Source organism: Grammomys surdaster, unplaced genomic scaffold (genome assembly GCF_004785775.1).
Source record: "Grammomys surdaster isolate TR1022 unplaced genomic scaffold, NIH_TR_1.0 126197, whole genome shotgun sequence".
NCBI lineage: Eukaryota > Metazoa > Chordata > Mammalia > Rodentia > Muridae > Grammomys > Grammomys surdaster.
Genome location: NW_021621002.1, coordinates 3,157,169 through 3,167,582, shown reverse-complemented (window position 1 = coordinate 3,167,582; position 10,414 = coordinate 3,157,169). Strand labels below are relative to the sequence as shown.

The 10,414-nt window shown below is 42.1% G+C and overlaps 1 protein-coding gene across 1 annotated transcript in view; it reads left to right on the top strand.

Moving 5' to 3' along the window:
- Positions 1–10,414, top strand: part of Chn2 (chimerin 2) — a 270,333-nt gene that overhangs the window by 150,511 nt on the left and 109,408 nt on the right. Inside the window, exon 3 of the mRNA XM_028758343.1 lies at positions 6,102–6,157. Within this exon, the coding sequence (XP_028614176.1) occupies positions 6,102–6,157 (56 nt within the window). The remainder of the gene's footprint in view (positions 1–6,101; positions 6,158–10,414) is intronic.

Genomic DNA, 10,414 nt, shown 5'->3' with positions numbered 1-10,414 from the left:
TCAGCTGTATGGTAGTATAACTTTAGCTCAGCTGTATGGTAGTATAATTTGAGACTATGGTGGTCGGGTGGTACCTTCAGTAGTTCCTTTATCATTTAAGGTCCTTTTAGCTATCCTGGGGATTTTTTGTTTCTATATAAACTAAAAGTTCTCTTTTCAAGTTATGTGAAGAATTATGTTGGAACTTTGATGAGAATTGCATTAAATCTCTAGATTGCTTTTGGTAGGATGTTTATTTTCACTATATAAATCTTTTATGATTAATTAATTTTTATTCATTTATCTGACATCCCAACTGTCACTATATAAATCTTACTAATCCACAAGCATAGGAAAATTTCCATCTTCTGATATCTTCAATTTCTCTCTTCAATGTCTTAAACTTTTATCATACAAGTCTTTCACTTGTTTAGTTAGAGTTACCCCAAGTTATATTTTCTGAAGCTATTGTGAAAGGTGTTGCTTCCTTGATTTCTTTCTCAGTCCATTTGCCATTTGTATAAAGGAGGGATTCTAATTTTGTGTGTTAATTTTGTATCCTGTCACTTTGCTGAAAGTGTTTATTATCTGTATGAGTTTCCTGTTGGAGATTTTGGGGTCATTTCTGTTATATAATCATATCCTCTGCAAATAAAGATTCATGGAAATCTTCCTTTCTTATTTGTATTCCCGTGCCCTCCTCTAGTTGACTTATTGCTCTGGCTAAGACTTCAAGTACTATATTGAATAGGTATGGAGTAGTGGACAACCTTATCTTGTTCCTTATTTTAGTTGAAATTTTACTTTTGAGTTGCTGTCCATGTGGGTTGAAGTTGGCTCTATCCTTGCTGTAAACTGCCTTTATTATGTTGAGGTATGTCTTTGAATCTCTATTTCCTCCAGGACTTTTATCATGAAGGGATGTTGGATTTTGTTAAAGGTTTTTGTTTTGTTTTGGTTTTGCATCTAATGCTGAAATCTAATGCGTAGCTAATGATATGACCATGTGATTTTTGTCTTTCAGTCTGTTTATATGAGGGGATATATAATCCTTCCTGCATTCCTGAGATGAATCCTATTTGTCTTAGTTTGGGTTATTATTGCTATGATAAAACACCATGACCAAAATAATTTCAGCAGGAAGGGTTTTATTTGGCTCATGTTTCCACATCTTAGCCTACCACCAAAGGCGGTCCCAACAGGAACTCAAACAGGGCAGGAACCTGGAGGCAGGAGCTGATGCAGAGGCCATGGAGGAGTGCTGCTTGCTGGCTTGCTCCTGTAGTTTGCTTGGCATTCTTTCTTAGAACCCAAGACCACCAGCCCAGGGGAGTCCCCACCCACAATATGCTGGGTCTCCCCCATCAATCAATAGTTTTAAAAAATGCCCTAGAGGCTTGCCTACAGCATAACCTTATGGAGGAATTTTCTCTGTCTGGATTCCCTCTTCTCAAGTGACTCTAGCCCAGTGGTTCTCAACCTTCCTAATGCTGTGACCCTTTAATAAATTTCCAAATGTCGTGGTGATCCACAACCATAAAATTGTTCCATTGCTACTTTGTAACTGTAATTTTGTTGCTGTTGCATATTGTAGTGTAAACATCTGATAAGCAGGATATCTGATATGTGACCCCCAATGGGGTATTGGCCCACAGATTGAGAACTGCTGCTCTAGCCTGTATCAAATTGTCATAAAATTAGTCAGCATACTATTTAATCATAGTATATCATCTTTATATGTTCTTGGATTTGGATTGAAAATATTTTATTGAGAACTTTCACATCTATGTTCATAAAGGAAATTGGTCTGTAATTCTGTTTTGTTTTTGTGCGGTTTAGCTCTCAAGGCAATTGTGACTTCATAAAGAGTAAGACAGTGTTCTTTCTGTTCCTATTCTATAGAATACTTTGAGGGCTATTGGCATTAATTCTTCTTTGAAAGTCTGGTAGAGTTCTATGCTACATTCATCTTGGTCTTGGCCTTTTTTGGTTGGGAAACATTAAATTGTTGCTTCTATCTCACTAGAGGCTATGGGTCTGTTGATTTAACATTAGTAGATAGTGTCTACCAAGAAATAGATCCATTTCTTTTAGATTTCCTAATTTGGTGGACTACAAAATTTTAAAGTAAATCCTTAGGATTCTCTAGATATCTTTGATATCTGTTGTTTGTCTATCTTTTTATCTCTAATTTTATTAATTTTGATCTTCTATCCATATTTTAGTTGATTTGGCTAAGGGTTTATCAATATTACTTACTAATTTTTGTATAGAATCAATTTTATTTCATTAAGTCTTTGTATTATTTTTTTGTTTGTTTGCTTGTTTCTACTTAATTGATTTCAACCCTGAGTTTATTTCTTGTGTATTCCTTTTGGGTGTTATTTTTTTCTTTTTTTTTCTGGAGCTTTTGGGTCTATGTTACTTATATGGGATCTCTCCAGCTTTTTGGGGTTTTTTTTGCTTTTTGTTTTTTGGGGTTTTTTTTATATAGGTGTTAGTGCTACAAACTTGCCTTTAGTGGTCCTTGGGCATTTACCTTCCTTAGAACCCCCTATCCCATCCCCCCTCCTCCTTTATGATTTTATACCATTTTAATTACATGCATATTAAGGTCTAGCTATACAATAGATGCAAATAGTCAAGGAACAAGCAAGACAATAAACACAAATAGTCAAAGAAAAAGCAAGGCATTAAACCCAATTACATGAACACTCCCGTGATCACTGTTTTTAAGGGTTTATCAGGGTGGCCAAAGTATCTGAGCCTACTTCTCTGTCCTAGCCCAAGGTCATTTTTGTGTCTGAAGCCTACTTCCTTGGAACTTGCCTTTTAGAACCACCTTCATGGTGTCCCACAATTTTGGGTATGTTGTATTTTAATTTTCACTCAATTCTAAAAAGTTTTAAATTTCCTTCTTTATTTCTGTCTTGACCCATTTTTTATTCAGTAGTAAATAAATCAGTTTCTGTGAGTTTGTAAGATTTCTTCTGCTGTTGATACCCAACTATAATCCACAACAGTTGGATAGGACAGAGGATGTTATTCAATTTTCTTATATCTGTTGAGATTCACTTTTTGGCCAACTATTATGCTAAAGTTTGGAGAAAGTTTCTTGAGGTGATGAGAAGAAAGAATATTCTGGTTTTTTTGTAAAATGTTCTGTAAGTATCTTCTAGGTTCTGTAGTTGTTTAGCCTGGTTCTTCTTCCCAGCTCCATGCTCTTAGAAAGAAGACTCAGACTCAAAATATATATACAAATCCCTTGGCTACATAGCTGGGCTCTTTTCCAACTAGATCAGGACTTAGATAACCTGATTATTCTAACCTACATTCTGTCACATGACTTGTTACCTGTGCTCAGGTATGGTGCCTCTGTCTCCTCACATCTTCCCAGGTGGACATCTCTCCTGGCTCTATCCCAGAATTGTTTCTGCCTTCCACATGTCCCACCTTCTATTTCCTGCCTAAGCCATAGGCTATAGGCTTTTTTATTGTCATGTGTTGCATTCATACAAAAGAAGATGGAAAGGAACACTGTGTATCTGCAAAAAGAGAGGAAATGAACTTGGTTAAGAAAAGAACGTGGAGTGTTGCACCATGCCAGATGCCCAGCTCCTGAGTCTGAAGCCCTTTGAGCCTCTAGGATGCTGGGGTTATGACCTTACACTTAGGGAGGGTTCTATGAAATGATGGAGCCTTGTAAATGTAATTCATACTTGAAGTGTTAGTGAGGGCAGGGTCTGTAGGATAAAGAGGGAAAATGGGGCCTGCAGAGGGTCTTGAGATCACCTTGAGGACCTCCTATGGTCACAGAGTCGGTGGAACAAGAGGAGGCAGCTTCAGGCCTGGAAAAGAAGAACCCAAGTGTGAGGAAAACCGAGAGGGTAGAGATTGGAGATCGACAGTAACGTGTTCACTCAGCTCACCATTCCTCCTATCCCCCCTTTTCTTTGCACTGCTTCATCAGGACCTGCAGGCTTTCCCTCCAGATGGGAGTCAGTTATTTGGAAGCCATCTTCTTAACTGTCTTTCTCAGTGTCTTTCTGAACCAAGAAGTCATGCTGGGCTCTGCTGTGTTTCTGTACATGGGTGCGTTTTCCCTTGGGTGGCACATGCATGTGGGCAGCTCACACTCGAAATACAGCAGATTCTAACACTGGGCAGCAGTACCTAGTTGGCTGTGTGCTGGTGCTGTGGAGTCCATACTTAACTGGGTAAGAAAGCAGCCACGTTGAGCTAGGGATCAGTAATTATAGATGAAGTCCCATAGTCCCTGTGTCCATATCTACATACTCTGTGCCTCTTCCTTAAGATGCTTCTGCTTTATTTTCGAACCGAGATTAAATCAGAAATTTGTACTTGTATTATTGTATTTTCTTAAAATACCTTATAGAATGTAGATTTTACCTTTTTATAGACTTACTCTGTCTAAAATGAGTTTTTCTTCTTCTTCAAGATTCTGCGTATAAGATTAGCTTGGTTTGTTTTCACCCTCTTTTTTCATGGCAGTGGAGTCTGAGGTATTGGCATAGGGTAGCTGTTCCCTTGAAGAGGGCTGTGTGAAGTTCAGTTCAGAGGTAGAGTGCCAGCTTACATGCACAGGGAGCCCTGCATTGAATCCTGGCACCGCAGAAAAGGAAGACAAAAGAAAAGGAAGGATTAAAGTAGAGAAAGGAATTCAGATTAGTTTAGTAAATGAAAAATCCCCCATTCTAGTGGGGAAATTCCTAGTTAACTGTCTGGTGAGCTGCGCTCTCTGCAGTCACCTGTCTTGTGCATGTCTTGTGCATGCAGTGAGCAGAATACCATGCACACCCAGGAAAGCATCTTGAGAGGAAAGGGCTTCTTTGGCCTCAATGTCCACATCACAGTCTATTATGCAGGAACCTGGAGGCAGCAGTTGGCGCAAAAGCCATGGAGGGGTGCTGCTTGCTGGCTTGCTATCCATGGCTTGCTCAGTCTGTTTTCTTACCCTGCAGGACCAACAGCCCAAGGGTGGCTCCACCCACAGTGGACTGGGCCTTCCCTTATCAGTCACTAATCAAGAAAATGGCCCCACAGACTTGCTTCTAAGCCAATCTTATGATGGCATTTTCTCAACTAAGGTTCCTCCTCCCAGATGACCCTGGTTTGTATTGAATTGACAGAAACAAAAACTAAAAACCAAAACAACAGCAAACAAAACAATAACAACAAAATCTATCCAGGACACAAGCCTAACACTTAGAGAAAGAGAAAGTGAGAGAGAGAGAGAGAGAGAGAGAGAGAGAGAGACAGAGAGAGAGACAGAGAGAGAGACAGAGAGAGAGACAGAGAGAGAGAGAGACAGAAACAGAGAGAGAGAGAGACAGAGAGAGAGAGACAGAGACAGAGACAGAGAGACAGAGAGAGACAGGGAGAAAGAGAGACAGACAGAGACACAGAGAGTTTCAGAGAGACAAAGACAGAGACACAGAGGCAGAGTAAAAAGACAAAACGAGAGACAGAGAGACAGAAAGAAGACAGAGAGACAAAGACAGACACAGAGAGTGACAGAGAGACAAAGAGACGCAGAGAGACAGAAAGAAGACAGAGCAACAGAGACACAGAGGCTTGGTATTTTCTTCTCTTGCAGAATCCAGTGTCTTTGTATATAACTGTACACTTCATAAAATGGCAGTCTCCAATGCCAGCTCTTCCCTGGCTATGTCGGGAGTCATCAGCATGTAAATTGAGGGATCCTGGTATATCATCTTACACTCAGGTACTCACAAGCAGAAATTCATCTCTAAAATAATCAAAAGCATTTTACCTGTATCTAGTCTCCCAAGAAAGCCATAGAACGAACATCGCCAGCAACAATTATGAAGCTAAATTGGCTTTATAAGAGAGGAGGGGAAAAAAAATCAATTTTGCCGGTTTGCATTCAGTGACTCATTTCCATATAAATGAGCTGACTGCTGACTTCACCAGTCTGAAGAATGTGTCTGTGCTGTGTTCTGTTGTTGCTGGGTTGTTGTTTTTTTTTTTTTTTTTTTTTTTTATCTGCGGTCCTGAGGCTGAACCTGGCTGAGAATGTGAAGGTGTGTTGTTTAGGCAGTGTGGTTTCCTAATTATACTTGTCTTTTTTCTTTTGGCAGTGTATCAGCTGCAGCAAGAGGCACCTCGTCCCAAGAGGATCGTTTGTCCCCGGGAGGTCGGTACTCGGCTCTCTCCAGTACACCTTGTTAAGTGTGATGAATTGGCAGCTCAGTGGGATGATGCTGGAGGGACTTCAGGTTTCCTGGGGGGCGATTTCTATTAACGTTTGGCACAGTGTCACCAAATTGAATATCTTCATAACTGTATATATTGAAACTACATGTTATCTCAATACCTGGCTTTACAATCTGAGAATCCGATGCCCCACATTTTTAACAACTGCAGAGATAAACAAAACCCTTTGTAAATGCCACAAAATATGGGATATCCTTGTTCCCTGTTACAGTGGTTCTGACTCTTTTCAGGATTCTTTTATTAGCATATGCTAATTAAGTACAATTATGGGTTTCACCGTGACATTTTATACGTTTATAATATATTCACTCCCGTATCTCGGCTTGTCCCCATCCCACTAACCTCCTTCCTATTTGCCAACTAGCCCCATTTCCCACGCCTGGGTGTGTCCCAGGAAGTTTCATCAGGGTTGGTCACGGGAGCATGGGCACCTGACAGAGCAACACACTACCAAACAAGATGGCTCTATCTCTCCTAGCAACCATTAGCTACCCATGAATCCTCAAAGATGGGGAGGGCCTCATGAGCGCCTTCTCCCTCTGAGACACAAGATTGACAAGCCCGATCTCGTGCGGATCTTGAGGTCTTGTGCAGGCAATCACAGACGCTATGACGACGGGAGTCCTGCTCTCTCATTGGTCCCACCTCTTCAGCCAGCAATGTCACCTGAGCTTTGGAGGGACTGATAGAGGTGTTCTGTTTACGGCTTGGCATTCAACCAATCACTTCTGTTTAGCAACCCGACCAATTAGAAGTCCCTGTAGTTAAGGCTCCTCCCACTTAAAAAAAAAAGCTTCTCCCGCCAAAGATGGCAGCAGCAGTGATCCTTGGGCATACACAGTTATTGAGAAGGCAATTTGGTGGCCATGGCCCATTTAGCAAAGCAAAATCTAGGCCTTCCTGCTAGGGCTTCTGACCTCTCCATCTGAGGCACATGACCGGTTGAAAACCGTCATGCATTGGCTCTTTTTAACACCCTCAGCTACGAAGTGTTTCCAGAAAACATGCAGAACCGCTAAATTCTTGGGTATTTCCAGTTTCCGTAGTTAGCAAATCACTGTAGTTTTATCCTATTTACTTGACATTTTAAAAGCAATAAAGCTGTATGTTCAAGGTAACTACGTTTTGACCCTGGAAAGAGCATTCAGAATGTATTCGCTCATAAAAATCCCAACACGCTCACAGAAGCCTCCATTGCTCGCCCACACCCCTTAATGAGTCAGTTTGCTCATCACCTGGGGTACCAGCAAGCTTTGAAGAGCAAGATCAAAGTGCTGTTTCCTATTTTCCTTCTGACCAGTTTGTAAATAGCTCACCTAATACCCGTCAAACCAGAGGCCCATGGGTCCGAGCTTCTTTTGCTATCGTTTGAGTTAAATGCAGAGCAGCAGCAGGCTTCTAACGCTCTTTGTGGGCCCCGGTGAGGTGAGGAGTCTCCAACGCCAGCACTCATGAGACTCATCAGAGAACATCAGTAATTCGGGTGGTTTCGAGCCTGTTTCAAAGACTTAAGTACGTGCGTCCCCGTAGCCACAGATACCTTATCTCTCTCTCACGGTTACCTTCTCACATCTTAGCCAGTTTCCCACTTACAATTTTACTTCTGTGAAAAGGGACTGAAAATTCATCAGATAATCTTGATTTTAATAGAGAGTATAGACTTTCTCATCTCAGGAATGTCACTAGAGAGGGGAAGAGATCTGATTATGAAAACAGCCCAAGATGAGTTCTACCTTCCTTGGCAGTCCGATGGTCCCGCCAGCTCCTTTGTGTGTCAACCTTTGGATAGTCTGTAACACGTACACAAGAGAAAAGTTAATTTACTTTAAGTGGAATAAGAATTATGAAATAGGCTACTGAAATTTACCGGCTGCTTCTTTGCAGGTAGTGTTTCTTCGGCAAGGGTTTATACGTAGGGGTGCAGCTTTCAGATGAGGCGAAGAATATAGTTAGAACAGACTTTAGAACAGACTTGGGCAGTGGCTCAGTTGGTAGTGTCTGCCTTGTAAGTGTGCAGACCTGAGTTTCAGTCCTCAGAACACACCTAAAAGAAGCCAGCCGTGGAGACATGTGCTTATATTCGCAACATCGAGAGACAGAAATAAGCAAATCCCTGGTGCTAACCAGCCTGCCAACCTAGCCTATTTGGCAAGTTCCAGGCCATTGAAAAGGTAGGCGGATCTTGAATAACAGCACTGAAATTGCCCTCTGGACCATACATACATGTCTGCAGATGTTCACACATTGCATGTACCCGTATACGAGAACACACATGCATTCACATGCTCATATACATGATCAAATCAAAATAAAACTTGGAACGCAACTGAGAATTTAAATGTAAGTAAGGACTGCACTGGAGGTAATAACAGAAGCTCACTAGCAAAGATGAACATCAGAACCGTTGCTGGAAGCCATAGGGGACAGTTAGGGGACAGTAAATGTCATTGGTCACTGTCACGTGTATGGAGGAGCACTTATAGTCCAGGTGCATGAACTATGGCGAGGAACTTGGCAGTTGGCATTTTGAATATCGTAATAAATGAGAAAATGGTGACATAAATATGTGAGTGTTCAAGGCTGAGAGAGAGGACAGAGACAGACAGACAGAGACAGACACAGAATAAGAATGAATGTGTCTCAAAATCCTGACAACCATGACAACTCATTTTTCATTTTTTTTTTATTTGGGGTTTTTCGAGACAGGGTTTCTCTGTGTAGCCCTGGCTGTCCTGGAGCTCACTCTGTAGACCAGGCTAGCCTTGAACTCTCAAACTCAGAAATCCACCCGCCTCTGCCTCCCAAGTGCTGGGATTAAAGGCGTGTGCCACCACCGCCCGGCCGAAAGGCAATAGGTAGATGCTCATGTCACAGAAACTCTTCCTGGATTTCAAGTGATGCTCTCCAGACATCCAGGGTGTTGAGGGCTTGCCGTTCAGTTCTCACCATCAGCTGCATCCAAGCACACCGTGTGCGTATGCATACCGTGTGTGTATGCTTCTAAGCCCTCTCTGTGTGTTAAACCATGTCTATTGCCTCTCCACCTCGACTAATTTGGCTCACATAGACGATTGCTAGCTGATTTTTGGTCCACAGGTAGATGGTCTCCAGAAGTTCCATATTCCATGCCGGCCAAGAGACCTGATATAGAGTGACTGTCCATTAGCTCCAGTTACCATGCATACCCAGGAAAGGGTGTGCAGGCTGCCTGTGGGCAACCAATAAGGCAAGCATCAGGTGATAAAGGGTCAGCTTTGCTGGAGAAAACAGGTGCAGTTCTGAAAGGTAACAGTAGGACCAGCTTTGGTTCATTTTGTCTTTCAATGTTATGATAACTGTGACTATTTCCTGTCCAAATTGCCGGGCCTCCCAGAACCTGGCCTCTTGAGAGTGGAGGCCACACTTCCTTTTTAGACACTCCTGCTAAAGACATTGTTTAGTTCAACGTCATTTTGCTGAGTGATGCACCTGTCTCCTTGGGGAAACCTACTCAACAAAGACAGAGTGTCTTCTCAGTGGAGTGTATGGTCAGAGAGTGGGCCTCTTGTAATGTGTTTACTAGCTTATGAGGGTTTTTTGTTTGTTTGTTTGAACAATGAGTATTGACTTCTGGTGTACATTTCTTTTTCTGGTTCAAGTCTATAAACATCTCTGCTCTGTCCTTCTTCATGGTCAGCCCATTTCCTCCTAGCCCCTCTGCCCTGGTCCCAGCCTGGATGACTCTACATCCTTATAATCTCTGTTCTCTCTCTCTAATTGTTTGCCCCTTCTCAGGCTATGCATCTCTCAAAGTAGGAGCCTCAGGCTCACTAGATCAACACACACACACACACACACACACACACACATGAATCCAAAATGAAGTCCAAAGTGACAGAGATAGGAGACCCTGTGACTCCAGGCTAAGTCTCAGGTCAGCCCAACTTGATAACTAATTGCAAGCCACAGTACCACTTGCTTGATGAGTTTCCAACTTCATGCTCTGCCTATCTCTAGCCATCTGTCTCAGAGCCAAGCCTTCACTTAATCTTCTGGAAACCCAAGGGTGGAGATCCACTTGGCAGGGCTGCTACTAATGTGACAAGCATCGGTGCCTGATGCACAACAGGTACCCAGTTAATGTACAAGAGCCAGTTTACCTATGGAGAACAGGCTGGGAGACAGTCACTGGGGACAG